This window comes from Amblyomma maculatum, chromosome 1, assembly GCF_055883805.1.
Source record: "Amblyomma maculatum isolate TAMU_Amacu chromosome 1, ASM5588380v1, whole genome shotgun sequence".
NCBI lineage: Eukaryota > Metazoa > Arthropoda > Arachnida > Ixodida > Ixodidae > Amblyomma > Amblyomma maculatum.
The window spans coordinates 55,778,794-55,806,308 of NC_139344.1; the positions used below are offsets into that span (position 1 = coordinate 55,778,794).

General features: G+C 43.8%; 1 protein-coding gene across 2 annotated transcripts in view; it reads left to right on the forward strand.

The window, feature by feature from the left end:
- The first annotated feature begins 92 nt into the window (after positions 1-92).
- Positions 93-27,515, forward strand: part of LOC146202409 (aldo-keto reductase family 1 member B1-like) — a 59,520-nt gene continuing 32,097 nt past the window's right edge. Inside the window, exons 1-7 of one of the 2 annotated variants that reach the window (XM_084588158.1) lie at positions 130-374; positions 563-669; positions 7,631-7,798; positions 9,837-9,953; positions 10,979-11,056; positions 20,665-20,781; positions 27,199-27,305. In XM_084588158.1, the coding sequence (XP_084444284.1) occupies positions 595-669; positions 7,631-7,798; positions 9,837-9,953; positions 10,979-11,056; positions 20,665-20,781; positions 27,199-27,305 (662 nt within the window). In that variant the 5' untranslated portion in view covers positions 130-374; positions 563-594. Of the gene's footprint in view, positions 375-562; positions 670-7,630; positions 7,799-9,836; positions 9,954-10,978; positions 11,057-20,664; positions 20,782-27,198; positions 27,306-27,515 lie in introns of both variants that reach the window. The other variant, XM_084588159.1, reaches the window with a different exon arrangement.

Genomic DNA, 27,515 nt, shown 5'->3' on the forward strand with positions numbered 1-27,515 from the left:
TTGCCTAGGGATGTGAGCTAGAGCAAGTCGATTTTTTCCCTAGCTTATCTGGCCCATCGAGAGTGCGCACTGCGAAGACATATGGCGAGAAGTAGTACAGTGTAGCGAGAAGCCTGCGCGAGACAAAGAAATAAAATAAAATAGCGAACTAGCAAACAACACTACCAACTGCTGGCTGAACGGTTGGCTGAACCAGCCGGCCAACCACGCCTCCGGTCCCATCGGCTTGCCTCTCTCGCCATGTGCTCTCGCATCTGTTGCCGTCGCAGCGCAATTGCTGGCGGGCTCGGCGGGCTGGCGGTTTGATCAGCTTGAAGACTTTTCTTGCTGCGTTGCTACCAAGGGACATAGGAAGACAACGTAGTGGCCCTGAGGTACCATATATTTTTCAACCATTGCTTCAAAGGATAACGTCAAAATGTTTCGATCATAATCGCTCGAGGCTTTTCACTCGCAGTAAAGAACCTCGATGTTCGCGTTACATGCGCTCATAATCGGCCTTGGCTGTGCGTGCTATGTGTGAATATGCGCCTTATCTGATTACTTTCTACCGTGTTGACAGGTCCTTCAGTATTTTAACGCACGCACGCAAACATGACGAGCAAGATTCCCCTCGTGACGCTTTCATCAGGCTACAAGATTCCTGCCATTGGCCTTGGAACTTGGAAGGTAAACGCGCGAATATGCATGACGTAATTTATTTTGTTTTCGTAGATTTCATTGTGTCACTTGCGGTTTCTGCAATTAGCGTCTGCTTCAGCCTCTGAAATTGGTAAAACTAGAGTTCACTCTAGTAAATCTTTTTGAGCGAAAGCGCAAAGTAGACTATAGTTTGTAGTTTAAGCATCAGTTCGACAATTTGACATTAAATGCCAGTGAAATTCGTCAGAATTAAATCAGCGTCAGTACTAAATGTAGTCATAGGTTATCACAATGTTGCTGTGCACAATGCTCATTACTCGCATATATTCAGTTACAAATTGCGCTAGTTGAGCGCCATGTGGACTCAAGTATAATACAAAAAAGTAAAATACGACGCTCAGATATGCTCACCCTTGAACCAGAATTACTTCTTTGGCCAACCCTAGCAAGTTATGTTTTTTGTCTTAGTATGTCCCTTTCTTATTTTTCAATAATAATTTTGCTGAGGCAGTCCCCAAATGACAAGCATAACGTATAAATCATCCGATTTTTACTGGGCACCATCCAATAACATAATTAAAAAGGTTCAAGACGTGCACCAAACCATGGAAGAGTTGAAGGCTGTGTGAAATACTTAGCTCAGCATAAATGAGCCACATAGTCTGCTTGGCTTCTTCATTGCAGTAAAAATTTATATGTAGGCCTTGCAGCTGCCGTGCTCCACACATGATACCATCTGCGGCTGAGGAAATGGGTTGGTTGCCCTGCTTAGCCACATTGCGGGGCATAGGAGGTCACAGTGCAAAATAGGATGCTTGGTTTTAAATAAACTGAATTCTGGGTGCTCTTATGTGTGTGGATGCCAGAACAGTAGAATTTGATGAATATCTGTTAAAACTATTCAAATATAATAGTAGGCAGTACAGGAGCAAAGATGTGCAGCATGCTTATTTCTAGTAGTTTGCATCTTTTATCAAAGACACAAATATGCATATTGACATGTGATGTGGGTTAAAGGGACACTGGCGGGAATTTCATCCAATTTTTGTTCTCAGTAAAATTAATATCTCTGGCTTTTTGTGACTTTGTTGGCTGCAACTGAATTGTGCATGGCCCAAGCTCGGATATGCGCATGCAAAACAGCACTTGATATTGTAGTTTAGCTGTAAAAGCTGCCTTTGTTGACAATATTTGGTTCTCATTTCTTTTTGTTCTTTTTACTTAAAGAAGCATATTCGGTTAAACTATAGCCACTTGTCAACAGAATATGGTAATCGATCTATATAGGCAGACTTCAATTTTCCTCAGTGTCCCTTTGAGACTTTTGCCTAGATTAGGGATTCATGGCTAAGTGGCGAAAGAACACATTTTCCTGCCTTGTGGTTGCACGGTCTCACTAAGTATTCTTGTGTGAAGGACCAGAATAAAGTATGTTTTTCCACTTGCAGTAGGTCACCCTGTCTCAGGGCCTTGTGCACATTCCACGCAGATAAATTTAATGGCATGAAATGCTTACTGCCTTATATTTTAACAGCATTAATAGCATTAGCCTTGCTCTCATTTGAAACCTACTGAGTTCACCGCAACTCATCTGACTCAAAAATGTGTGCTTTCACCCAATTTCTTGTGCAGAAGAGCATGTAACTTTGTTGAAACAACCTGCTATCAGGTAGCTAATGTTTGTCATAACCCTCAGTCAGATAAGTCACCATTTTCATAGCAAACTTGCTGTTTTTACCACCACTGCTCAAGGATATACACTTAGCTTGGGGGTCGACATGAAAGTTCGTGGTTACGTTTTGGTTTTGTCATACAAGTGCAGTGGCGTTTTCTGCAAAATAGTTTTAATATTGCATTTTGACAGCATTGATGAGCTTTTATGCTCATCAGAACTGGTTGACTGGCATACAAACATTACCACCACTGTGGCATACATAATGACGTTTAATCTGGGCATGTAGCACCAACTCAGAAATTAATGGCATTTACACAGTTAAGGCATTAAGCATTTACTATCATTTCTTGTACACATTTGGCACAGGTTTTTTTTTTTTTTTAAGCCAACGTATCTGTCGCCTCGAGGATGCTAAGATACTTTTGCTTGTTGATTGTAATCTTTGACAGTGCATATATCATATGCTGCCTGCTATATCCCCAAAAGTTCATCACTTTACTGTACAGCTGGGTTAACTCAAGACATGGTGCAACAAGATACAGCCATTACTTAATTCAAGGCAAAATGTGCAATTGACATCTGGAAGTTTTGCATCAAGGATAGCCACTCTAACCAGCTGTGAATTAGGAGCTCACAGAAGCTGACACAGGTGGACCAAGGAGAAAAATTGCATCTTTGCATGCTAAAGATTAGCGGGAGGGTAAGTTTGGTGCTTACGTGAAAAATAGATTGCATTACATTTCTTTCAGTTCAATGTTGGCAGAAAGTCTTAATCAAGCACATGGCAAAGCCATGTGTTATGTTTAGTAATTGATTTATGTTTGGCTTTTAACTTAGTTTCCCATTTCATCACTCTAACTGTGGCTGCCACAAAGGATAATGTGCATTACAGCTAGAAATCAAAGGTCTAGTAACTTATCTATCTCTACAGGCACAACATTTCAATGCTTGTTTGCTGACATGCGGACTTCAAAGATTATATATTGTGAAACACTTAGCACAGCTTTTTCGCTCAACTTGCCACCCTCTGTAGCATTGAGCCATTATTCGCAGACTATTAATGCAACAGCGTTAATGGCCCTGTTTTCCAGAAAATCTGGCATTGGTATTGTGAGTGAAAAATCACGGGCATGGTTTTGCCTCTATGGCCGGCGAGTTATGTGATTCTCCTTTGAGTTGGAAGGGGGAAGGGAACCGAATCCACTGAGATCCTTGGATCCCGAGTCAGATACGCTATCCCTGGGCCATGCAGGCACATTCGTACAGTTTGGTTAATGCATGGTTGGTATCTGTGCCGCATGATTTTTCTTGTAATGTGGTAACTTGCTGCTATATTACTAATAAGTATGTGTGAGATAACAGAGGCACAAATTAAGGGGTTAGTGATTAAGGGGGCGGTGATGCAGGTATTACGAAATCAGGGGGTAGACGAGCCGTATGTGAAAGTCCTGGAAGATATATATATACTGGCTGCAAAGCAACCATAGTTCTGCATAAAGAAAGTAACAAAATTCCCATAAAGAAAGGTGTCAGGCAAGGAGACACAATCTCCCCAGTACTATTCGCAGCTTGCTTAGAGGAAGTATTCAGAGACATGAAATGGGAGCAGTTAGGGATAAGGGTAGATGGAGAATATCTCAGTAATCTGCGATTTGCTGATGACATTGCCTTGCTAAGTAACTCAAGAGATGAACTGCAAAGAATGATTGGTGACCTTGACAGGAAAAGTAGAAAGGTAGGCTTGAAAATCAATATGCAGAAGACTAAGCTAATGTTCAACAGCCTTGGGACGGAACAGCAGTTTACGTTAGGTAGCGAAGCACTGGAAGTAGTAGGCGAATATGTCTACTTAGGACAAGTAGTAACCACAGATCCGAACCATAAAAAGGAAATAACAAGAAGAATAAGATTGGGATGGAGCGCATTTGGCAAGCACTCACAGATTATGACTAGCAGCTTACCGGTATCGCTCAAGAGGAAAGTATACAACAGTTGCATCTTACCTTTACTCACCTATGGGGCTGAAACGTGGAGGCTAACCAAGAGGGTTCTACTTAAGTTGAGGACAACTCGCTATGGAACTAAAATTAGTAGGGGTAACATTAAGAGATAGAGATAGGAAACGTGCAGAGTGGGTCAGAGAAATAACTCAAGTTACTGACATTCTAGTGGAAATCAAGAAGAAGAAATGGGCATGGTCAGGACATGTAGTGCAAAGAGAGGATAACCGATGGTCACTTAGGGTAACAAACTGGATTCCAAGGGAAGGAAAGTGTAGCAGGGGGCGGCAGAAAATCAGGTGGGCAGATGAGGTTAAGAAGTTCGCAGGGGTCAAGTGGATGCAGCTAGCACAAAACCGGGTTAATTGGAGAAATATGGGAGAGGCCTTCACCCTGCAGTGGGCATAGTCAGGCTGATGATGATGATGGCTGATGCTTAAGTGAGGAGCAAAGCACATACGCAAATGAGGATTTTGTCAGGAAAGCCATGTACTGGAGTTATTAACACTGTTTCGTTATACCTTTAAAAGTGGAGGTTGTCCCCCACTTCATTTCCCTAGATGAGAGTATATAATGTTTGTATTAAAGTAGTATGCATTTATAGGGCAGAAATTTGTAGGATATTGGAAAGGCTCAGCAGCTGTGGGGAAAGTAGTGATAAGGGTAACATTAACCCTTTCGCTGTCGGGCGTTTCTGGCCGTTACGCACCCTCAGTGTCGGCTTGGTTTCAGGGAACAAGCATAGAGATTTATTGTTGATTATGACTGCTATACAAATAACATAGTCTACGGAATATGCACATTTCAGTGTCGTGCAGGTGTTGGTAATTAACATCATCATCACTATCAGCCTGATTATAAATTAGATAAATGAAGATAATAAAAGAAAAAAAACTGCTTGATACTTCTCAAGAGTCCGAATTCGAGCTCGGCTCGAATTTATAGTCAAAAGAGCCATCGCTCCAGTCCACAGTCGAAGGTCCCGCGCGGTCAGCCATCCGAAAGTAACTGCGCGCACGAAGGCGCACTACCGGTGGCCCGCACAACGGAGGGAAATGGCACGTGAAATCAAGATGACAGAGGGAGATGAAAAAAGGCTAAAACAACATCTTCTGCTGCTGCTAGCTGCAAGCAAGGGCACGGCAAGAGAGAGCGAAAGCAGTGATTGAGTCATCTGTCGACCTATTGAAGAGGCAACGGTGTGAGCCCCTGAACGTGACGCGTCGTAGCAGACATGCCAACAGAATAAAAATAAAAACCTGAAAACCTGCGGCAGATGGCAGAACAACCCTTGAACCCGTAACCGCATGCACGCGACGCAAAACGCACGCGCCGTGTGATCGCTTAGCGCTGAGCCCCCCAGTAAAGAAGGTGGCGAGGGCGGGTGCGGTCGCTCCATAATCTTCAGTATATACATACCAACACAGTGCGGGGCGAAAATATGAACTTGTAGAAAGATTTTACAGATGGCGCAGCCTGTCCAAGTGCGCCAGCTCCGTACACAGGCGTGAAATTTTGAACGCACGTTAGAGAACGTACCGGTACATCGGTGACGGTGACACTGTGTGTGTGTGGGGGGGGGGGGGGGGGGGGGGGAGCGTGAAAACGTACCGGTATGTTCGTGACAGTGAAAGGGTTTAAGGGCAAGAGGCGAATAGAATAGATTGTGGAACAAACACGAGTTAATGATGCCAAGGCTAAAATTGAGAAGAGATGGGCATGGCAGGGAATGAACATGAAGAGTAGATAACTGATGGTCCCTTAGGGTAATGAAGTAGGGTCTAAAAGATCAGCTCAGCAGTGGTGGTAAAAAGTCTGGTGAGTAGTAGATGAGGGTTTATTTGGAGGCCAATGGGAGCAGTCCTTATCCTGCAGTGGACATAAAGCTAGCTGCTAACGAAAAGACTCTTATTTCTTGAAGCACAATGATAGGCGTAATTCTTGGATTGCTTTAACTTGAGCATATCTGATTATCATTGTTTCTTTAGTTATTACAGAATACTGCAGAGTTGCTTGGCACTTTACTGGAGTAGGCACAAAGAAAAAGTTGTTACAAATAATGAGTACATCAAAAGCAACAACTGGCAACAATAAGAACTAAGTACATTAAATAAGGTATGAAATGCTTGAATGAAAACAGGAATAACTTTGCACAAGCATCTTCTTCATATTTGTGTTAAACACATCAACATTGAAACAATCGGCAGTATGTTTCTGCATTTTGTTCCAGTCACTTATGTTCTTAAAAAGGATTGAAAAATTAGGTGTTTTGTTTAGAGCATGATATTCTCAGAAAATTTTCTCATCAAAACACGAGTTTGTACTCAAGGTATGAAGAGTAATGGAATTGTTCATGTATTGTATAAAATTCAAGCACTTTAACCTTCATTTTGCACATCACGGTTTTAGAGTACATCGAGACCAATATACTTAATCATTTGTCACAGTATCAAAATTCTTTTTAATCTCTTGCAAATGTATCTGGCCGTGGCAATTTGAACTTGTTCTAAGTCGGCAGTGCCTTTCTCTAAAAGAGTCCCACAGACAGTACCCTAAACATGGCCTCACCAACATTTTATATGCTACCAGCTCCGAATGCAAAGGGGCCTTTGAAAGCTTGAGTCGAATAAACCAGATAGTACTTAAAAGATTTAGTGGAAGTGTTATTAATGTGAATATCGTCTATGATTATACTGTCAATATATAGAATAAGAAGGTTGCAAAACAGTTTTGTTCCTGCAAATACAGGGGGATGGGATGTTTAGTACTTATCAGCGTTTAAGATGTTCCATTTTGTGCATTGATCTGAAACTCCAACATAGCTTTTATTAAGTGAAGTTTGGTTAGCTGCAGATCTAGTGAGGTGTAAAAAATGCAGTCATCTGAAAAAAGATTTAGGTGCCAAGTAATTCCGCACTTCCTGTGTTTTTTCCAAGAATGTGAAGCAATAACTGTTTCGTTGTGCAAGAAGCATATCCATCCTGGGATATCTAGCAAGCAAATAACGTTGCTTGCAGTAGCCATGACTATGGCGCACTGTTCTGGTGAGTACGCAGTATTTTAATTTCTTGGCATGAATTTTATGCACGTCGTGTCCTGTGAGCTCCCAACTACCGTGGAATACTGGTATTGGTATCCTGTTATCTATGTGGGCTTTTTATGCATTCCAGGGAAGTAATTTATTCCTACATGCTGATGTCTTAAGTTTCTCTGAAAAGCTGTGTAAAGTTTAGAGCTCTTAGCACATTTTTTATACCTAGCTAAATGTGACTCTTTGACAATACCACTGTGCTGCGTTTTCTTTCTGTTCCAGTCTCAAGTTGGCCAAGTGTACGAAGCTGTGAAAATTGCCATTGATGCAGGATACAGGCACATAGATTGCGCTTTTGCTTACCAGAATGAGGAAGAGGTTGGCCTAGCCATTGCAGACAAAATTAAGGATGGCGCTGTGAAAAGGGAGGACCTCTTTATCACTGGCAAAGTTTGTATTGTTTTGTGGCTTATATTTTATTGCCCTGCCAATCTTTGCATTTCATTGACATAATTTTTTGCCATTTAGTAATTATTTGGCTCCAAGCAGTGTCAGGTGTTGCATGAATGTTAAAGTGCAAGAAACACTGCAATTGCTAATTTCTCATCGAGGAAAACGAAGAGCAGGGCACACTCTGCACGTGCTCTTGTTTCATAACGTAGGCGAAGGAACATCTTAGCTGTGCTGCATGTTATGGAGTTCAAGAAAAATTTCGAGGAGGAAGAGTGTAAGAAGCTATGATTGCATTCGGCATGGATTCAAGTGCATTCAGCTGTTCGCTTTAGTTTTATGTTACTGTAAGGATTCCAGAGTCGTACTATCTTTTGCTAGCCATAGATTGAAACGTTACAGTGGTGATTTTATCATAGGCAAAAGAAGGGATCACAGGCACAGTACTATGTCTTCACTCATCCTTTTTTTTTTTTTTTTTGTAAGCAGCCAACTTTCCTAATCTGTTATACTTTCTGAGAATAGTTGTTTATGGTTATGTGCAAAAAGTTGACTGGAAAGCAGTAACAGTGAAGTTGGAGCTGCCTGGGCTTTCAGTGAGCTTTGTGAGAAATGTATAGCAGCAATCCTTTCAGTATGTTTTACTGAGGTATGCCTGTCGAGGTTGTACATCCCCTTTGAAAATCTTGGGGGCTTGCCGTAACTTGGGACTGAAGAACTACTTGTTGAGCTGCTGCTGAGCATGTCGTCATTGTGGAAACAAATTATCTTGCATAGAGTAGTTGCAGCTTCGGAAGCTTGCCTTTTAGCATAGTTTTTGGAGAGCAGAACTGTCATGGCATTCCTTTGACTTCTGCCAATTGCTGCTAGTAATGATAAATCACTTTGTGAGTACATTTTCATGAAGAAGAGCATTTTGACCTCTGCAGTTCTTGAAATATTTAATGATATGCTTGGCATCTTGTGAGTACTATTAGCCTATTTAGCAGGCTTTTAATTTATTTGTGAGTTCGAGGCTAGGAGTGTTGTTTGACTATTACAGTCAATCCTGGATATATCAAATTATTGCTTTTATTGAACTCTCGGGATATTTCCCTTGAAAATCCTACGCAGAAGTATACTAATGTTGTTCGCGTTTATTGGACTCCCATCTAGGAAAAATTTCGGTATATCCATATGGGGCACATCACCCCCCTGCAATGGCCACTTCTCCGAATGGCGTTTCCATGATAACTTTATCGTGCGCGTGAAGCCGGGTCGACTGAGCATCCTTGGTCGCTTGCTGGCAGAACTGCGGGACGATGTGAACTTTGAGTCCAGATGCAAGGGGCCATCAGTCTGGCGTGCTTGTTTTCAATGGAACTCTGTTGTCATGTGAGAAAGCCAGGATTTGGTGTACTGGTTCTTGTGTGGTGAAGCCAGTCTAGCTGACCGAAGGCTTGCCGCATCTCTCGCATGGTCGGCCTCGCTACTAAAGGCGACGTAGGAAACAATGGTACCCTAATTTTAATTGAGTTATTATTGTGTTTATAGTGTACCTGTAACAGAACTAGACCTCCTATGATCAATGGGGGCTTTCCCGAAAGCATTGTTCACTGTAGCTTTGATGCGAGCCTCGACTCTAATTGTACTTGTGCCATGTGGTGCAAGTTTTGACCTCTGATATGTCCTTGCCAGATATTTGGAACACGCACTTATCCTGATTGACCCACACGTGAAGGTGCATCCCCCCTTTTTGATGCCTGGCGCGAGGTGGTCCTGAATACACCGCTAGTACATTGACAGGCAATCTGTCGCTGCAGGAAGCACGTCGCTAGGAAGGGGGCATCATATTCATGCTTTTGGGTTACAGAGAAGCTCATCTGTTGGTACGCTTCATGTATCGAACTAGTATTGGCATATCAAATTATTTAGTGGTGCCCCTTCTAGTTCAATATATCTGAAATCGGCTGTATGTGTAAACAGTTTGATTCAAGCTCTGTATCGCTATAGCAAGCACTTCGCTGGAAACTGAATAGATTATGCCACAACATTTCAGTGCTGGAACACCTACCACAGCAGGAGCAAGGTGTTTGAGTGCTGTGAATCATCTCTGAAAAAACTCTGCCTTGACTATTTTGACCTTTATCTGATGCATTGGCCAATGGGCTACCAGGTAAGATTTGCATGCGATTATCTGTTGCAATAGCGCAAACCACTGAGAAAGCACCAAACTCCTTTCATTAAAATGTAATGTTCCCCGCACTTAAGTTTAAGCACTGTCTACAGCTATCTAACACAACCTACTGAATTCAGAACCAGAAACGAGTATGTGGTCAGGATAGTTATTGAGAAGGAACCCGAGCTAAAATTTTGTGACACGTCAAGTAGGGTGTATGTAGTTGAGTTCGATTTCAGAGTCCTTCCTTATATGCACAGCTGACCCGAAAGCTGAGTTTACAGCTCCACCTCAGGTAACTGGAAGCTTTCAACAATCCCTAAAAATGAGAATGTCTTGCTTTTTTAAGCATAGCACTATAGGTCCCCTTTTTGCTTTTGCATGTAATTGGTATTGCCATTTTTGGTTTTGTGTTGACACATTCTATGACACTTGTGAAGTGTGGCATCTTGCTAATGACTTTTGAAAAGTGGAAGCAGCTCGCAACATTATGGCATGCCAAGAAAACATCTTAGCAAAGCTTCAGTTTTCTGGCATGCAGTCCTTATGTGTTGTGCATGGTCAGTTATCTTATTGTAACATTTCACGAATTTTTAAATCAAGGCATGAAAACTGTGCTTTGCTGAAGAGGTTGTGTGGATAGGTGACAAGTTAGCTTACGTACCGGATAGGTGACAGGAGCTTTGCAGTTATTCTCCATAACACTTATGTGCTGCTTGGGGTATTATTAGAGTAGAACATGAAGTATTACTTGCTCACAGCAAGGCAATTTAAATGTATAAATAAATATATTTTTTTTTCTGGGGGTTATTAGCCTGTATGTCAGCGCATGCCGAGGCAGAACGTTTTACAGCTCTTTTCATTATGTTTTCAGTTTCATGAGTGCAATGACTCGCCTTTCCTAATTATATGCTTGTTGCGCATGTGGTATCACAGTCAAGACTGTCTTTAAAGGTTTTAAAAAAATTTGTGCTTGCACTATTAAGAGAAAATTTTTTTATAACTTCTTTCTGATTTGTCAGGAAGGCGGAGAGGTGTTCCCTAAAAATGAAGCTGGTGACTTCATCTTTAGTGATGTGGACTACCTTGAAACATGGGCGGTGAGTTATTTCAACCTTTTCATTTAACTTCCCCTCAAGGGACGTCTGTTAAAGCAAATGTTTTTGTATACTGTGTGACATCGCGTACCCCAAGCACCCATGCATAGCCTTACGCAGCATTGCTATGTCCAGTGAAAAGGCGATGCTAGTCGCTGAGCCAATGCCGAGTGTTTTTACTTCAAAGGCAACTTACCACTTTGGCACCCACTTCCTGTAGACAGCACCTCTGGGCTGACCCAACTGGGGGAAATTGGCAGGTGCCTTTTCCTATCCTCCCCTCCATCTTATGCTTTCCTATCTTCTTTCTGATAGCTATCCTGTCTCCTCTACTTGCCTTGGAATTTTTCTACTTCCATGGGGTGAAGGTTAACCTTGTGTTAAGTCATATCTGATTATATAGTTGCAATGCACAGCTGACGTGAGCAGGGCTTTCTTCAAAGTTTCCTGTCCCATTCCCTTGTTGGGCTCCACGGCAGGCAGCTGGTACTGTAGCTGGACAGCTGACTTTTCATAGCTTTCAAACTTCTTTCTCATGGTTGCCCTCCCGCCAAAAATGAGCACACTGAGACAACTGCAATATTTTTTGGGAAGAACAAAACAAAATTTTTCATGTTTTCATGTCGTTCACATCAAAGATGCTGAAATGATGCTGTATCACTTACTCTTGATATAAAGACCTTACCTGAGGCTATAGGGAACCCAAGCTCAAGTTTCGCCGCGCGACGGCAGCGCCGCATTCCTGGCGTGGTGGCGAAATGTGAAACGATGGGGCTTAGCCGGAGCGGACACTCCGCTAGCTTCCTGTGCACGCGCGGCGATCGCGTTGCGCCTGGCGGTTATTTGGCGATACAAAAATGCTTCCGCTGATGGGAAACGGATGTACTAAGAAGCATTGTGTCATGGGACGCCACAATAGTAGGCGAAGCACCAAAAGACGAGGCTCACGTGTGCAACTTTGCAGATTCCTTTGGAAGCGTGTCCGCAAGACCTGTTTTCCTACCGCATGACAGCGTTCTGAGAAGTCTCGAGTTCTTTGTGGAAACGAAAAGAACCAATTTCCCTTTCTTGGTAAGCTCAGAAATGTTGACAGTTAACAAAGACTGCTTGAAGAGGCATAAAAAAAGTACAGTGGTTTAACACCATGCATAAAAAGTGAAGAGGATGGAAGATTATCCTGCTCTTCGCTCCCCGCGTGTCTAGCTTTGCCGATTTTCTGTGCTCTCTCCCTGCTTTGTGAGTGCTCTGAAAGCAACCAAATCAACAGATGCGACGTCCGCGATTGAGATTGATGTGTGAATGTGCCCTAAGTGTCCACAGTTGCCTTTAATTTATAGATTGACCGAAAAAATATCTAGGAACGAGGCCTTTTTTTTTTTTCGGGGGTGGGGACGGCGTTGGAAAACATGCCTTGCTGAGGCGCTTTTACAAATTTTCGCAAATTGGCCAATAAGTGAACCAATTATCGTATTATTATTATTATTATTAATAACGAAGATATGTCGGAAGTACAGTACAAAAGTGATTCTAGGTATGGCTCGACTGACACTACTCGCACTGAGCACCCCATTCGCGTCACAGGGTTCGTGAGTTCAAACCAAATATTATCATAAATGAAGCACAACCATTTAATAAGAACCGAAATAAAACACTACATAGTACAAGCTTGGATTTCACCTGCCTTCCGAGCCAGCGAGCCGGTTACGTCGCGTGCAGCGCACGGAGCACGCATGTGCTTATGAGATTGGTAGCGTTCTTGTCTTTGAAGAAACACCTCCTTCGGACTGTATACTTGTTCTTCTACTGCAAGATTTCTTTGGTAATGCCGCAATAACAAAAAACAAATTCATATATAGGTCGCATGCTACAGGCCAAAACGACGGTCAACGACAGGGCCACTTTATTTCACAGTACCGATGATACTTTAGCAGTTTTTAAACATATTATATACGACAATATACTTACATAGCGGACTTACCTGGAGATGCACTTCCTACGTTTTTGCTAACGTGGGACGCATTCGCAATCAATATTTACTCATCCCCGTCTGTTGTCTGCTCTACAGTACAGAGGTGAATAAAAAGTTACCCCCCTATAATTAAGTATCCTTCATGAAAATACGCGTCAGGTTGCCCAATCAAGACGGAATGCAGGTGGCATGTTGCGGTGCGCCTGCGGGGGCGCGTGCAAGGCGCGTGCGCGTGCGAGAGAAAGCGCACGGCGCACGCCGTGAAGGCAGCGAGCTGAGCTGGCAGCGTCCAGTGTGCGCCCGTGCAACAAAGCAGCGCGAGACCTCTGCATGTGCACGGAAGCGAGGGAGCGAAAGGAGAAAACTTGCGCAGGATGTCTAGGTGGTTCCGCCGCGTGTATCCCTGGTTTCTATTTTTCTGTCAGGGATGGCGCTCGCTGTCAGGAGCAGCAGCGCCGCTCGACGGTGCTTTGGAAGCCTATAGGCCAGGGTTGCAACTTGGCAGATGGCTACCTCCTTTTAAAAGTACTCTGTCACCACCAGCAAGAAAAGCTCTCAAGTAAAAGTATTTGGAGAATTTCCTGTAGGAGTTGCCCACACAGCTTATTGAAGACTGTCCGTGGAGTCATCTCAGACAACATTTAGTGTGTCACTGAACAAGAACTTCTAGGTGGTTTCAAAGAACAAATTGTAACGGATGTTTACAGCATTAAGGTTGAGTGTGACAACGAAGAAATTCAAAGAAAGCAAATTGTCCTCACCTTTGCGTCAAGCGTACTCAGTTCCGTTTCTGACAACCCCTGATATGCAAATATCAACAAACAGGCATATATACTAAGGGAGCATTTTTGTCAAGTTACCGGTTCCTTACAGCACAGAGACATCTTTTTTATTTTTTAATACAAAAACTCCGCTAAAAAACTAAAGCTGCCTACAAATGGCCATGCCAACGAGTCTTAAAATTGGGTTTAATTACCCTTCAAGAGATTAAGAATATACTAACTGCTGTTAAACAGACTTCACCCGGCTCTAGCAAAATTCATTACTACAAGATGCTTGCCCATCTCTCAGAACCTGCAGCAGGAGCAGTTTTAAAATTAAAAAAAAAAAAAATTATGAATATCTGGAAATATCCCAAGGCTTGGAAGAAAGCAATTATTGTACCATTTTTGAAACTAGCAAAAACCGCCAATTTGTCACTGTAGTTACAGGTCCATTGCACTTGTGAGTTGCCTTGCCAATATTTCGAGTATTCTGAATACCGTTAATGTTCATTCCCGAATCCCACCAGCTTGTTGACAGGAGTCAAGAATCCTGGAATTCTTGGATCCGGGGATTCAAGTATTCTTCAAGACACTTGTTGATGGGATTCTTAAATCCCTCAATGTGGTTTCAACACGCACACTCAACAACTGATCACCTTATTCGACTTGAAAACACAGTACAAGAAGCTTTCATGCAAAGGCTCTTTTCTTTGGCATGGAGAAGGCACATGACACCACATAGAGGTTTGGGATTCTCTGCGACTTATCAGACCCAGGTGTTTGCAGCAGGATAGCTAAACTGCCTGAAAGATTTACTCTCATGTCATTCATTTCATATCTGCCTAGGCTCAAGACTTTCAAGAGACTTTTTAAGGAGAATGGGGTACTTCGGGGGTGACACTCTTCATCATAAAAATAAACTCTATTGCCAGAATTATGCTGAAGTTCACATGTATTCAGTATATGGTGGCAATCTTCAAATTGTATACACATCTTCGAGCTTCTCAGCATGGGAGAGTTAGGTATAACTCGCAATAAACAAGCTGGCTCCTTTAGCAGACAGAAATGGGTTCGAGTTTCCCCTCAAAAAGCTGTTGCTGTTTGCTCTTTGATGAGAGGCTTACAGACCAACCCCACCTTGTACTTAAATAAAACCGTACTACTAGTAGAAGAAGAACATAAATTTTTGGGCATAACATTCGTCAGAAAACTCACATTTTCCCCCCCACATAGACACCCTCAAAAAGAAAGCCTTCAAATCATTTAACATACTGAAGCTCCTCTCAAGAAACATTAAGCATGCCTTTACACATCTATCGCTTGTTGGTACGTTTCTCTTCAGATTATGGATGTGTAGTGCATAGATCACCAAGACCATTGTACCTAAAGAAACTACAGTTGCAAACCGTTTTTTCCCAACTCAGCGGGACCTGGGAAATGGTCCGAATAACGGAACAGTTTGAAAAGTCTGTGAACTCTGGAAAAAAAATCACTTTTCTACGAAAAATCCACTTTATAAATCGCAAACTTCACCGCTTCCCATGTTTCGTCTATATGTCGATAATAGGGAGTTATAGCATAGCGCAATCTGATACTGTGATCAGCTTCCACGTGCCGCACATGCGCACGTGGTAGCGTAATCCATAATGGCGGGCGTTGCTGCCAGCGCACGCGTGCTGATTGGTGCCAAAGCAGCAGTCGTGCGCACCACTGGGAAGTAGGCAACTCGCTTAGGGTGGTCACCGCATCCGAAGTGGTGCCCTGCAGGTGCAGATCGCACTAAGCTGTAACCACTGTAACCCTCCAGTTAGAATATATTGGCCAGTCATGGTTTCTTCATGATCATGCCACTTCACGACGTACTGTGACGCACCTGCAGGTCATGCTCATGCCACAAACGAATGCACGCGCCGCATGAAGCAGTAGCAGTCAGTTACCACAGTTGACAGCAGTAGTGAAAACCGCGTAATGGAAATCACAGGGGAAAAAAAGATTGGCAGGGTTTCAACTAAGGTGAAACCGAGTTAGATGTGCGAAACCACAGTTTAATTTAGTTTAGCTGTTGCTCGGTATTTTTTGTTTTCTCTTCTCTAAGTTTCGACTTTGTTACGATTTAGGATATACACACATCAGGGACAACATGTTCACGTTTACGGCGTCTTCTCTCTTGTTGCAACTCAGCCTGCCGGACACGTTGTGCTTCTTCAGCCGAGACAGTAGAAGGACCCAACTCACTTGCCATCCTGGCATGGTCTGACATTTAACTTTTGAAGCGAAAAGCTTCACTACGCGGGTCAGAGCTGAGCTTGGCGTGAGCCGAACTGGTGAGTTATGCGGATGCACGAAACCGAGTGACGTCACACGCCGCGCAGGTGGTCGCTCCTCGCCGCTGCAACAGCCATCGCCACTGCAGACCCCGTCGCCTGACTTTTCGGCGCAGCCGTGCGCTACTGCGCATGTGCGTCGCCTCCTCACTGTCACTACAACTGCACGCTTTGCCTCCTCGCCGACCGTTTGACCTTTCGTTGCAGCCGCGTGTTTACCACAAATGCACTGCGCACTACTATGCATGCGCAAAGATGCTATATAATGCGCTTGTCAGAGAATAGGCATGCGCACTTCACATGGAAGGGAAGGAGAGTGCGACTGCTGCTAGACTATGCAGAAAAGCTGAGAAACTAAATTCATCCGATCCAGAAGTACTCGTTTGGGAGTTGGCTGCACAACAGCGAGAAAATGATAAAGCCAAATCTAAACTCGTAAACATACGCCATTGAGTATTCAAGTCTACGCCTATAGATAAAAAATGTATATAATACCAGCTAAGCTACGAAGCATAACCATGACGTCACACCAAGGATAACTTAAGCTTTTCGCTTGTATATCCAGGCTTAACCAGAGCTTTAATAATAATAAGAATTGGTTCACAGGAAGGGAAAGGCGCATTATCTGTCACACTTGCTCTGTAGACACCTGAACCGCACCGTAAGGGAAGGGAGGAAGGTGGTAGTGAAGGAGGAAAGGGGAGTCGTAGTGGAGGGCTAGGGAGTAATTTCAACCACATGGGGATCTTTAACGTGCCCTGACATCGCACAACACTCGAACGCCACTTTGTTGCGCCTCCATCGAAACACAGCCGCCGTGGTCGGGATCGAACCCGGGAACTCCGGCGCAGTAGTCAGACGTCTTAACCAGAGCTTTGCCACTGCCTAATTTTTTAATGTCTCTATCTTTATCTGCCTATTTATTTCTCTATTTTAAATTTAACTTTATTTTATTTATTTTCCTTGTTTTTAGTTTATATTTTATTCTTTTATCCTACTAATTATTATGGATTAATATTTTATTAGTACAGTTGAGCATCTTTATAACGAAGTGCTTGGGACCTGAAAAATCCTTCGTTATACACGTATCTTCATTGTAAAAGTCACAGGCCGTATCACTTGCAATAGAGAAAGTTAAGCATGTTCAGAATAACTAAAGCTTTATTTAACATTTATTCAAGTGTTACTGTCTGAAGATTACTTCATTTCGTAGGCTCCCAGTTAGGTCGGGGAAAATCCGTCACTATAGACAGCAGCTTTTTTTGCCGTGTTTGCACTTGTTGTCGACTGAGGTCGTCACTGTTGGCTTCTGTGTCTACAGCTGACCATAGTCTACTACGGCTCACTGCAGCTCGCTACTTTGCACGACATCCGGAAGAAAGTGCGAGGACCATTGAGTCTAATTTTGCTTTTGCCGGCAGGCTACTCTGGCACTGTTCGTCAAACGTTTTAGTAGATCTGCCTTCTGCGCACTTCTTTGTGCATTGGTGTGCGGTTACCATGGCTACTGCAGAGTTCGGAATTTCCGGAGTGGTCTTTGCAGTGGTGTTCCCTACGCGCTCCATAACTGAATAGCGGCTGTGGGGAGTAATGACAGTGCCGCTATATATGCTCATTGTAAAGAAGCGACTCAGCCATCAGGGACGCCCAAATTTCTTCGTTGTATAGGCAAATTTGCTGTACTGGTCTTCGTTGTAGAGGTGTTCACAACACGTATGAAATATTGGAATGAGGCCGGGACATACAAAATCCTTCGTTATAGAGTCATTTCGCTGCAGAGGCGTTTGACTGTATTTGTTATAATTACTATCATCACTATTTGTCATTTTTATGTACCCTACTAAAGCTTTCATTATAGTAATTGGTTTACAGGATAGGAAAGACGCAGTATCTGTCACGCTCTCTGGGAACACCTCAATAATGTAATAATAATTGGTTTACAGGATAGAAAAGGCACAGTATCTGTCACGCACATCCTGAAGGCCCAGTTGGAAATGGTGCGTTTGCACTAAAAGTCAGCAGAACGAGAACCTCCGTGAATGCACAGATCCCCCTCACCCGACACCGCTGCCAGGCAGCGACAACAGTTAGGGTGCCTTGATATGCATGCCCTCTGAGGGGAGCACGCGCATCGAGGCACCCTTGCGGCAGCGGTGTCGGAGCGACCTGTGGCGGACAGTGCTCACGTTTCATTTTCAGCCCAATTGCGCACTCTTTGCAGTTTACCATGATGAAAAGAACAAGCATTCCCTTAATGCCACTCCTTCAAATGACAACGATGAAAAAAAAGGCCAGCTTGTCCTTCCGAATGGCTCTGCTTTGCTTAGCTTTCACAGCCACGCAAGACCGGTTGTTCGCGACAACGATGCTTGCTTGCGTCAATGTCACGTCGAGAAAACGAGCTTTCGGCAAACAAAAATGAACTCCACAGTACTGCTGGCGCCAAATATGGTCCAAAAAATTGAACTTTTGTACACTGTAAAATCTGAAACATCAGTCGTGAAAATATACATGTTCCTATGGGGTGCATGACAGTTCCTGAATGAAGTCCAAAGCATCGTGCAGGTCCGAATTATTGAAGTCCAAAAAAAACGGTCAGCTTCTGTATACCCAGTGCATAACTAAGAACTGCACTTTTCATTTAGTGCAGGCAGAACATCTCTCATAGGCACTCTGTACATTGAAACAAATGAATCCCCACTAGAAGCAGCACACTGTGCATATGTTCTTAAATTGAGGTCTCTACCTAAACTTGTCTGCTATTTTGTTGTAACTCATACTACCCTTCTAGAATAATATCCTTGCCGCGGCGGCCGCTTTTCAATGGAGGCAGAAAGCAAGGCACCTGCATGCTGTGCGATGTCAGTTCACATGAAAGAACCCCAGGTGGTCGAAATTTCCGGAGTCCTCCACTACGGCGCCTCTCATAGCCTGAGTCGCTGTGGAACGTTAAACTCCACAAACTAAACAAACCAAACCAAACCAAATAATAGTCACCAACAAACCTTAACCAAGATCTTGGCATACTAGATGCTTTACCTGGCATTGCCCAGAGACGTGACTTATTGGCTCCATGGTACAACATCTCTGTAACCTGCGATATTACTCTTACACAGTTTCGGAAAACTCGAACTTCGCCAAAACATATCATTTGAGAATTCCTACAACTGAGGGAAAATACAATAACTTCACGGGCTTTTAACCGAAGGCTCGAAGATGTTTGCTTACGTTGAAAGTACAGTGTCACGAGAGACAGGAGGAAATAATAAGACTTATCCATCTTCTCTACTGAACATTATGCCATCTCTGCTGCTGTAGAGAAAATAATGAAAGAGAACTCCTTGGACAGTATTATATTGTTACATGGCGGCAAGCAATGAAAACAGGAGCACAGAGGACAGAAAGAAGTTGTTCAATGACAGTGAGGTGACGTATAATGAAAATGTTAGCAGGTCTAGCGCGAGCGCTCCTGCCCGTGCCACTGCCCTCTTCTTTTTCCTTGCTCGTCCGTAACATGACCCAGGGCCACCGAGCGATCGTCCCCATCGTGGACGAGAAGTTCACCAATGTTGGTGATTCCATGGCATGATGATGGGCGTGTCTGGATGCTTGAAGAAGTGGAAGAAGGAAGAATAGAATGGCTTGCCGGCACGATGATTCCCAATGAACCTTAGTCCAGGACACTCTCTGGCCACACGTTGCCACGACTCGATGGCAGAGGCCAAGGCACGCACTGCATGGCATAGGCAGGGGAGGATGTCTTCAAGTGGAGTGGTGTCTTGGGTCGTGGGGTCTTTGGTTGGCACATCTGGTCAGTGGGGTCACATATGGTCGTTTGGGTCTCTCCTTGTGTCTTGTGGTCATGTGTGGCGTCTCGGGTCAGTCTCTCCTTCTTCGTGTCTTGTGATCGCATTTTTAGGGTGAAGGCATGATACATGATATAATGACAGTCACGGGACATTAAATTCTGTTATGTCCTCAGTCCTATTGGAATTAAATGAAACAAAAAAGCATGCGTGCACTGCTCAAGCTCGTGACCAGGAAATGAAGTAAACATACCATTAAACGATTGCATGAAGACAGTGCACCAATAATTGAAAGAAAAATGGATATCTTCATTGAAGACACACACGAAACATGCAACCTCATGCTCACAAAACAAGACAAGCCCATGTATTATGCATGCAGAGATGAGCTGATAGTAAGCTATAATATTTTACTCTCATTCAGAAAACTTGAAATAATATAGAAAAAACATTTTATGCTATTTTACAACGAGCACATTCCTTTCCAATCCAGCGTTGCTTTTAAGTGAGAATGCCCTTATTGATCTCTTCTGTATTTTTAGGTTTTTAAAACAAGCAAATATCTTAAACTATAGACCAAAATAATTACAAGCCATAAATACAACAAATGGACATTTAGCCTCTTGTTTGACGCATGATAACCTTCATGGCTTATGCACCATTCAATCCAGCACCCAACATTTTTTTTGGCCTGCTATAACATGCAGTAAGAGCCTTCGTCATTATGTCTTTCTTTTCTGCTTCATAGGCCATGGAAGAATGTGTGGGAAAAGGACTAGTTCGGAGCATTGGCGTCTGCAACTTCAACAAAGACCAGCTTCTTCGTCTTCTAGGAACAGCCAAAATCAAGCCTGCAATGTTGCAGGTTTGTGCAGCCTACATTTTAAGGGTTATGGTTAATTTTGTTGCCTGAACCACTTTTCTATTGGCCAAAAAAAGCTCTGGTGCCTGGTGAGCTAGTACAGTTAAATCTCGGTGATACAAATGTGATTGATACGAATTTCGGGATGATACGAATTCGCGAAATGCCCCGGCCAGAGTGCATTGTGTACGTTGCGCAAAATTTCAGATGTTCCGAACACTCCCCAGCGCCACTACGGATGATACGAATGCACGAACTGCGACTGCAATCTTGAGCACTACGCACTGCCCGCACATCGCTGACTCCGCGATTGGCAGCCGCGCTGTATGTATGCATCATGAGCAGTTCGCAGTGGCACGTGGTCCGCACTTTGCTGACTTCATGACTTTCTGTCAGGCTCATGCCGCGAAAAGCTTTCAGCGGCGCGTGGCCCACAAACCACAGACGTCACAACTGCCATAGCTGGCGGCGGCGGGTGTGCACGGACCGAACATTGCTGGCTCCGCGATCACGATCTGGGAGCAGTTTGCGACGCCGTGCGGCCCACATGTCGCCATCTCTAGCCATGCTGTACGTGCCGCGGGAAGTATGCGGAGGTGGGCATCGCCGGCATCGTGATCGTTTTCCACGCCGTGAAAAGTTTGCAGTGGCGCGCGGCCGTGAGTAATAGCCGGCGGCGGGCGCGCACGGGCCGCATATTGTAGACTTCGCGACTGCTAGTCGCGCTGTACGTACCGTGAGCAGTCTGCGGCGCTGGGCGGTTGGCACGTCGCCATTTTTTGTTGTGCTGCACGCGCCGTCAGAAATTCGCGGAGGCACGCGGCCCGCGCATTGCAGACGTCGCGATTGCCTGTCGCGCTGTGTGCGCCGCGAGTGGCGAGCTGTGGCCACGCAACCATAATGAACCTTCTCGGATGTAAACAGATATGTGCGACTGCCTTTCCCATGCTTCTACATAATTATTTTCTTTCATTTCAACGATACGAATGTTCAGATGATATGAATTTTTTCGCGACCTCGTGAGATTTGTATCACCGAGGTTCTACTGTACTTTGCTCTGGATGGACAGCAGCATTGTTTGTCAACCAGCATTGAAATGGGGGTGGTCAAAAAGGACTAAAAGCTGCAACTTCGCAAGGCTTGGCCCAAGTACAAAGTGCTTAGAAGTCTGAATATTGTTGACAAACAGTTGCTAAGAAATATTCACTGTAGTAAGTGTTCCAAGCAGGGTCTGAATTTGTCCACAGAATTCCTAATTTCAGCATAATTTTTATGCCACTCATCTCGTTCTGGCACTATGGAAACATGCACTGTTATTGAGCGTGTGTGCATGTGTGTGAAAGAGAAAACTTTGTGCTAATGCAATGAAAGGAAAATAAGCCCATTCATTGAGAAAGATGACGAACAGCTTTTGAATTATTTGCAACTACTTGGGTGAAAATACTTCACCCAACAACTTCACTGTCATGGCTACTGTAAATAATAATAATATGGCTACTATAAAGGGACAGAGCTCAGTCGGTCAAAGTTTAGAATAGATAGTTTGCACTCCTGTAACCACGCAGCTGCAGGTGACATTTTTTGGCCTTAGACAAGATTCTATCATGTGCAGCTGTAGGTTATTGCTTTGAAAATACAGATCACACGAGGCTAGTAACATGAACTTAAAATATGAGTCCATGTAGGCTACACTCACCAGTTGGTTTAGTTCTCTCTCCTCTACGAAGTGCTCAGCTGCAAGATTTCTGCTATTTTCCACTGACTACTGTCTCTGAAATAATGCAAACACGGGGGCCAGTTGGTTGATAATTCTGTGGAATACTGCGCTACTTGATATACAGAGACAAATGGAAGACGACACACGAATGAAGCGCAAACTTACAACTATTTATTTTTATCGACAAAACACGTACATATATAAAAAGGCATTCTTGTCAAATCACAGACACATCATTCATGCATGTGATCACGCACGTTATCATTTCGACCACAACTCCGCATCTGCACAGCTATCATATCTAGCTCCTCTTTTGTGAGAGCCACAGAAGATGTACTAACGCACGTATCTTTTTCTGCTGACTCGATTAAGAAGGCTTCTACTATTTCTCTTTCAATTCTTTCCTTTTGTTTACCTACAATTTCAGTCCTATGGAATAATGGTTTGCAGCCATTTACGCATCGCAAGCAATGTTGCGCAAGATTTCCAGGGTGGCTGATTTTCCCACAGTCATTATGATGTTCCAGGAGCCTCTTATTAACACACCTTCCCGTTTGTCCGATGTATTGTTTTCCGCATGAAATCGGGATCTTGTAAATGATTTCATCCTGACAAGGTATGAACCTTTTTTGATGTGCAATTTCACATTTCTTCCTCTCGCCTCGCTTATCATGCTCATTTACTGCATTACAGAGGCTTATCAACTTTTTTGGCGCCCTAAATATCACCTTCACATTATGTTTGGTTGCTACCTTCTTTAATCCATGTGATACTTTGTGTATATACGGAATTACAACACATCGCTCTCTGTTGCTCTCTTCTCTCTGCACCTGCGTTTTCTTCGTTATGTTATTCAGCAGCTTTTCTGCCACAGACGAAATGACACTATCTGGGATACCACTGGCTTTCAGCCTGGTTATTTGCATGCCGATGCTTTCTGTCATTTTGTGATCGGAGGACTTCTTAATGCTCTGCAACATGCATGAGTGGGCGACGCTCCTTTTAACAAGCTTGGACTGGCTCGAATCGAATCTCATGAGGCTTTTTTCGTTTTTGGTATGATACCACCAGCATGTGTGCATGGGGGTCTCCTGTATTTGTAGATCGAGGAACCTTATCATCCCTTTATCAGGTACTTCATAGGTAAAGTCAAGCCCATTGAACTTGCCCTTGAAAAGCGCGACCATCATATCCGCGTCAACCGTACCAGATCTTTCTGTACTAAAACAAAGCAAAAAATCGTCTACGTATCGAAAGCATGCTACAACACCCCTGCTATCCAGTTCAGGTTCAGGTTCATTCGTGTGTCGTCTTCCATTTGTCTCTGTATATCAAGTAGCGCAGTATTCCACAGAATACTGTCTCTGTTCTTGATAACTGCTGCATTTGTGCACTTCACGCACCTACACTCAAAGCTGTTGAGTCACACACTTGCGTGGTGCTTGTAAGTGTAAGAGTTGCTTGCATCATACCTTTTCATCATGATGACTGCTTTTCTTGCTGGGGAATAGGGGAGACATTTGCCATCAGAGAACACCACCTTCAAGGGCATGATGCAACAGCATAAATGCCTTCCTTCTGTGCCTGTGGCTCCCCTTGCAGTCCTTCGCTCACTTCCATGCATTTTGCCATTCCCGTAGTCTCTAACTTCTTGATTGGTGCCTATTTTATCTCATTCATTGGCATATAGTCATAAGCTACCACGTTATGTGAAAGATAACCCGACATACGTATAAGCCCGCTTGAACCAAGCTGCGGATATGAGCCTGCATGGCCTAGGATCCAAGAGTCCTGGTGGGTACATTTGATTCTGATCTCACCCTCCCACCTCAAAGGAGTAACCAGAGCTGGCAGCTCCTGCCATCATGTCATGTGGTCTCGTGACATTGCACAACCCGCTGACAATGCCTGGCCATGTCACCTGCTAATTACCACGTGCCAGAGGCACGCTCGTGATTTTTTGCTCACAACGCAGCCTTTAATGCTGCCATGTGGAAACCGGAGCAAAATTACACTATTGGCTTCAAATCAGCATAAAGACTTTTAGTTACCTTACTGTGGTGTTTGTAGGCATTTACCAGTACAATCGAACCCGGTTATATCGAACTCACGGAATATCCCCTTGAAAATCCCATGTAAAAGTATAGGAAAGCCGCGTCATATATCAAACTCAATTTCATCAGTCGTTCAATATATCGAACTCCGCACCACGCACTGGAAAGTGTGCCTTCCCCAAAAACGATCGCATCACCCTTGGCCATTTGCCGCGTGACGTCAAGCCGCGCGCGGAAGGAATGAGAAGACAGTTCGGCGACGGCTGGTCTGGGCAGCGCCGCGCCCATTCCCCAAAGGCGCGCGCATCTGCAGTTATCCTTTCCCGCGCGCCAGTACACGCCGTTTGCAAGACATGTGCGTGGGTGTGCCCGTTCTTTTGCTGAGCTATCTCTTTCCTTCAGCACGAGCTTACGCATGCGTCAAGCCAGCTCAGCCTGTTTTCAGACAGACATCCGATGCTTTCTCCTGCGTGTGCTGCGAACACTGTGCGCGCGGCGGCTGACATGGCTATGGCGCCTGCGGTCGTTAAGAAGCGGCAGATCTCTCCCTCTCTCTCTCTTTTTTTCTTTCTTTCTTTTTTTTTTTTTTTGCGAGAGTCATTTATTCTTATCGCTGTGCTGTACGCGGGGCGTAGCGTAAGATATGGCCGGCTGCGGACGTTAAAGAGCAGCAGGTTTTTCTTTTAGGGGGGATCGTTTATCCTTGCACGTATGAATCAACGAAAGCACGTGGTCAGCTGCAATCATGACGCCCGCCCCAAGCGCGGCGTGATAAATGGAACCAGGCTTGTGCAATCAAGCCATCACGGGCACTATGCCAAGTTCGCTCCCCACCACCGCAGGAGCTATCAAAAGATAAACGCGCCGCCCTGTGCCGTGACGTTATTGCTGCGCAGCGTCTTGGCACGCTGCCAAGAAATGAGCTGTGGATGAGACGACCGAAACAGAGTGGCGCGCCATCGACATGCAGCGAAAACGCTCACGATTTCTGCCGCGGCGACACAGAAACCTTGTTCCGAGCTGCCGCGGTGGCTCGAGCGGCGAGAGGGACGCAGTTCCAACAAGTTGGAAATTTTTCGCTGTGTCGCTGCCGCTCCTGGCTGAGATCGCTCAATCGCTTGCATGTGAGCGAGCTGGCCTTAACGCTTTTTTTTTTTCTTTTTCCAAATTCTCGGTTGCAAGAGTGAAGGGTGGGTTCATTATGCGAGTGGGTTGATTACACGAAAAATACGGTATCGTTTTTTCGCATCGTGAGTGCCGTCACAAGCCGATTTCTGTATATCGAATTATCGATATATCGAACTATTTCGTGATCCCCTTCGAGTTCGATATATCCGGGTTCGACTGTATTTAACTTTTGGGTCCTTGTGTTAAGTAAAAGATGGGTGGAAAGTAGTGGTTGGCTAATAATTGGGTGACATTTTAACTGCAAAAAAGGTGTGGCAGATTTCTGCACCTTAGAAAATTTTAAAAGAAACTGGCAGAACTTGATTTCTGCCTGAAAATTTCCTTTCTGAAATATATTCTGCCATTAAGCATTTCAACTGGGTTGCTGGACAGAACTCTGTTGCCCTTTTATAAAAGCTTCCACAGTTAATTTTTGGCAATGTAGCTCTTGTAGCAGCCTTTGATTTCCTTTTAGCTCTTACCATTTGAGGCACAGCATCATATAGGGTGCAACAGTACTCAGTAATAGCTGGACCATGGAATACAAGTTAATGCATTCTATCAAATGCTGACCTACTACTTGTGTACACTGCTCTTTAAACTGTGGGAGATTTGAGGTTTAAAAATTGCCTTCTTAGTGGAAGAGTGCACAAACTTGACAGATTTAGAATGGGCACAGAAAGATTACAAATGTAGATGATAATGGAAGTCGAAAGGAAGCTCTTGTAGAAGTAAATAAACAATATTTTAGTTTGAGAACCTGTGCATGCTACAATATGTCTTGCAAAGCTTCTTTATGGAAATAATATTGTCTCCGTACAAATCTAGTGCTTATTGTCAATACTCTTCACTTGAAAAGACTTGGATTCAATCCTGGCCACGGTGGTCATATTTTGATGGAGGCAAAATTCAGAAAAGTGCCCATGTTTCCTGTAATATCAGTGTATGCTAACGACCCCAGGTGGTTAAAATAATCCAGAGCCTCCCACCCATTTTCGGCGTTCCTTATAGCCAGTGTTGCATTTGGAACGAACCCCATAAACCAAACCAAGCCGAACACTTCTTTTTGCCAACACACACTGATGAATGTAGTAAGTAATATTTATGTAGTTTTGAGTTATGCGTAGACAAAGTGCGGCACCCTAGAATGGCAAACATTCAAATTCAGAGAAGGAAGCTGAAGAGAAGCATGGCCGAGTGAATGAAATTAATGCATAGCCAGTAAGAAATCTAGGGTATGTATTGGTAGATTTTAATCTCACCGATTAAATCATTCTTTGATTTCGACTCCCTACCAGGCAGTTGCAAGCCAATGGGATGGCAACGTTGATATCTTGTTAGCAAATAACTGATTTGTCTTTATTTCTCGGCTTTGTCGGAATGGTGCAGCGTGACCTGGCTCTGGTATTGTCTGCTCCTGCCGAAGTAATAAATGTTACCTTTCGACGACTTTCAACAAATGTTGCTTTTCTGCATTTGTAGGTTGAATGCCATCCCTACTTGAACCAGAGTGACCTAATAAACTTCTGCAAAGAACATAATATTGCTTTTACTGGATATAGCCCACTGGGTTCACCTGATCGCCCATGGTAAGCTGATTCATCCTCTTGAGTTTCTTTCTTTTTTAGTGATAGAGAATTTTGTGCTGGCTCACGCCATTTGTGTCTTGGCTCAAAGACCTTCTGTGATGCATGCACTATGCATTGCATGAGTTGCCATTTGCAGGATTTATTGCCAACATGTAACGATCTCTTGTCTTCTATTTTTTTACATTGTTTTCATTTTACTGCAGGACACTT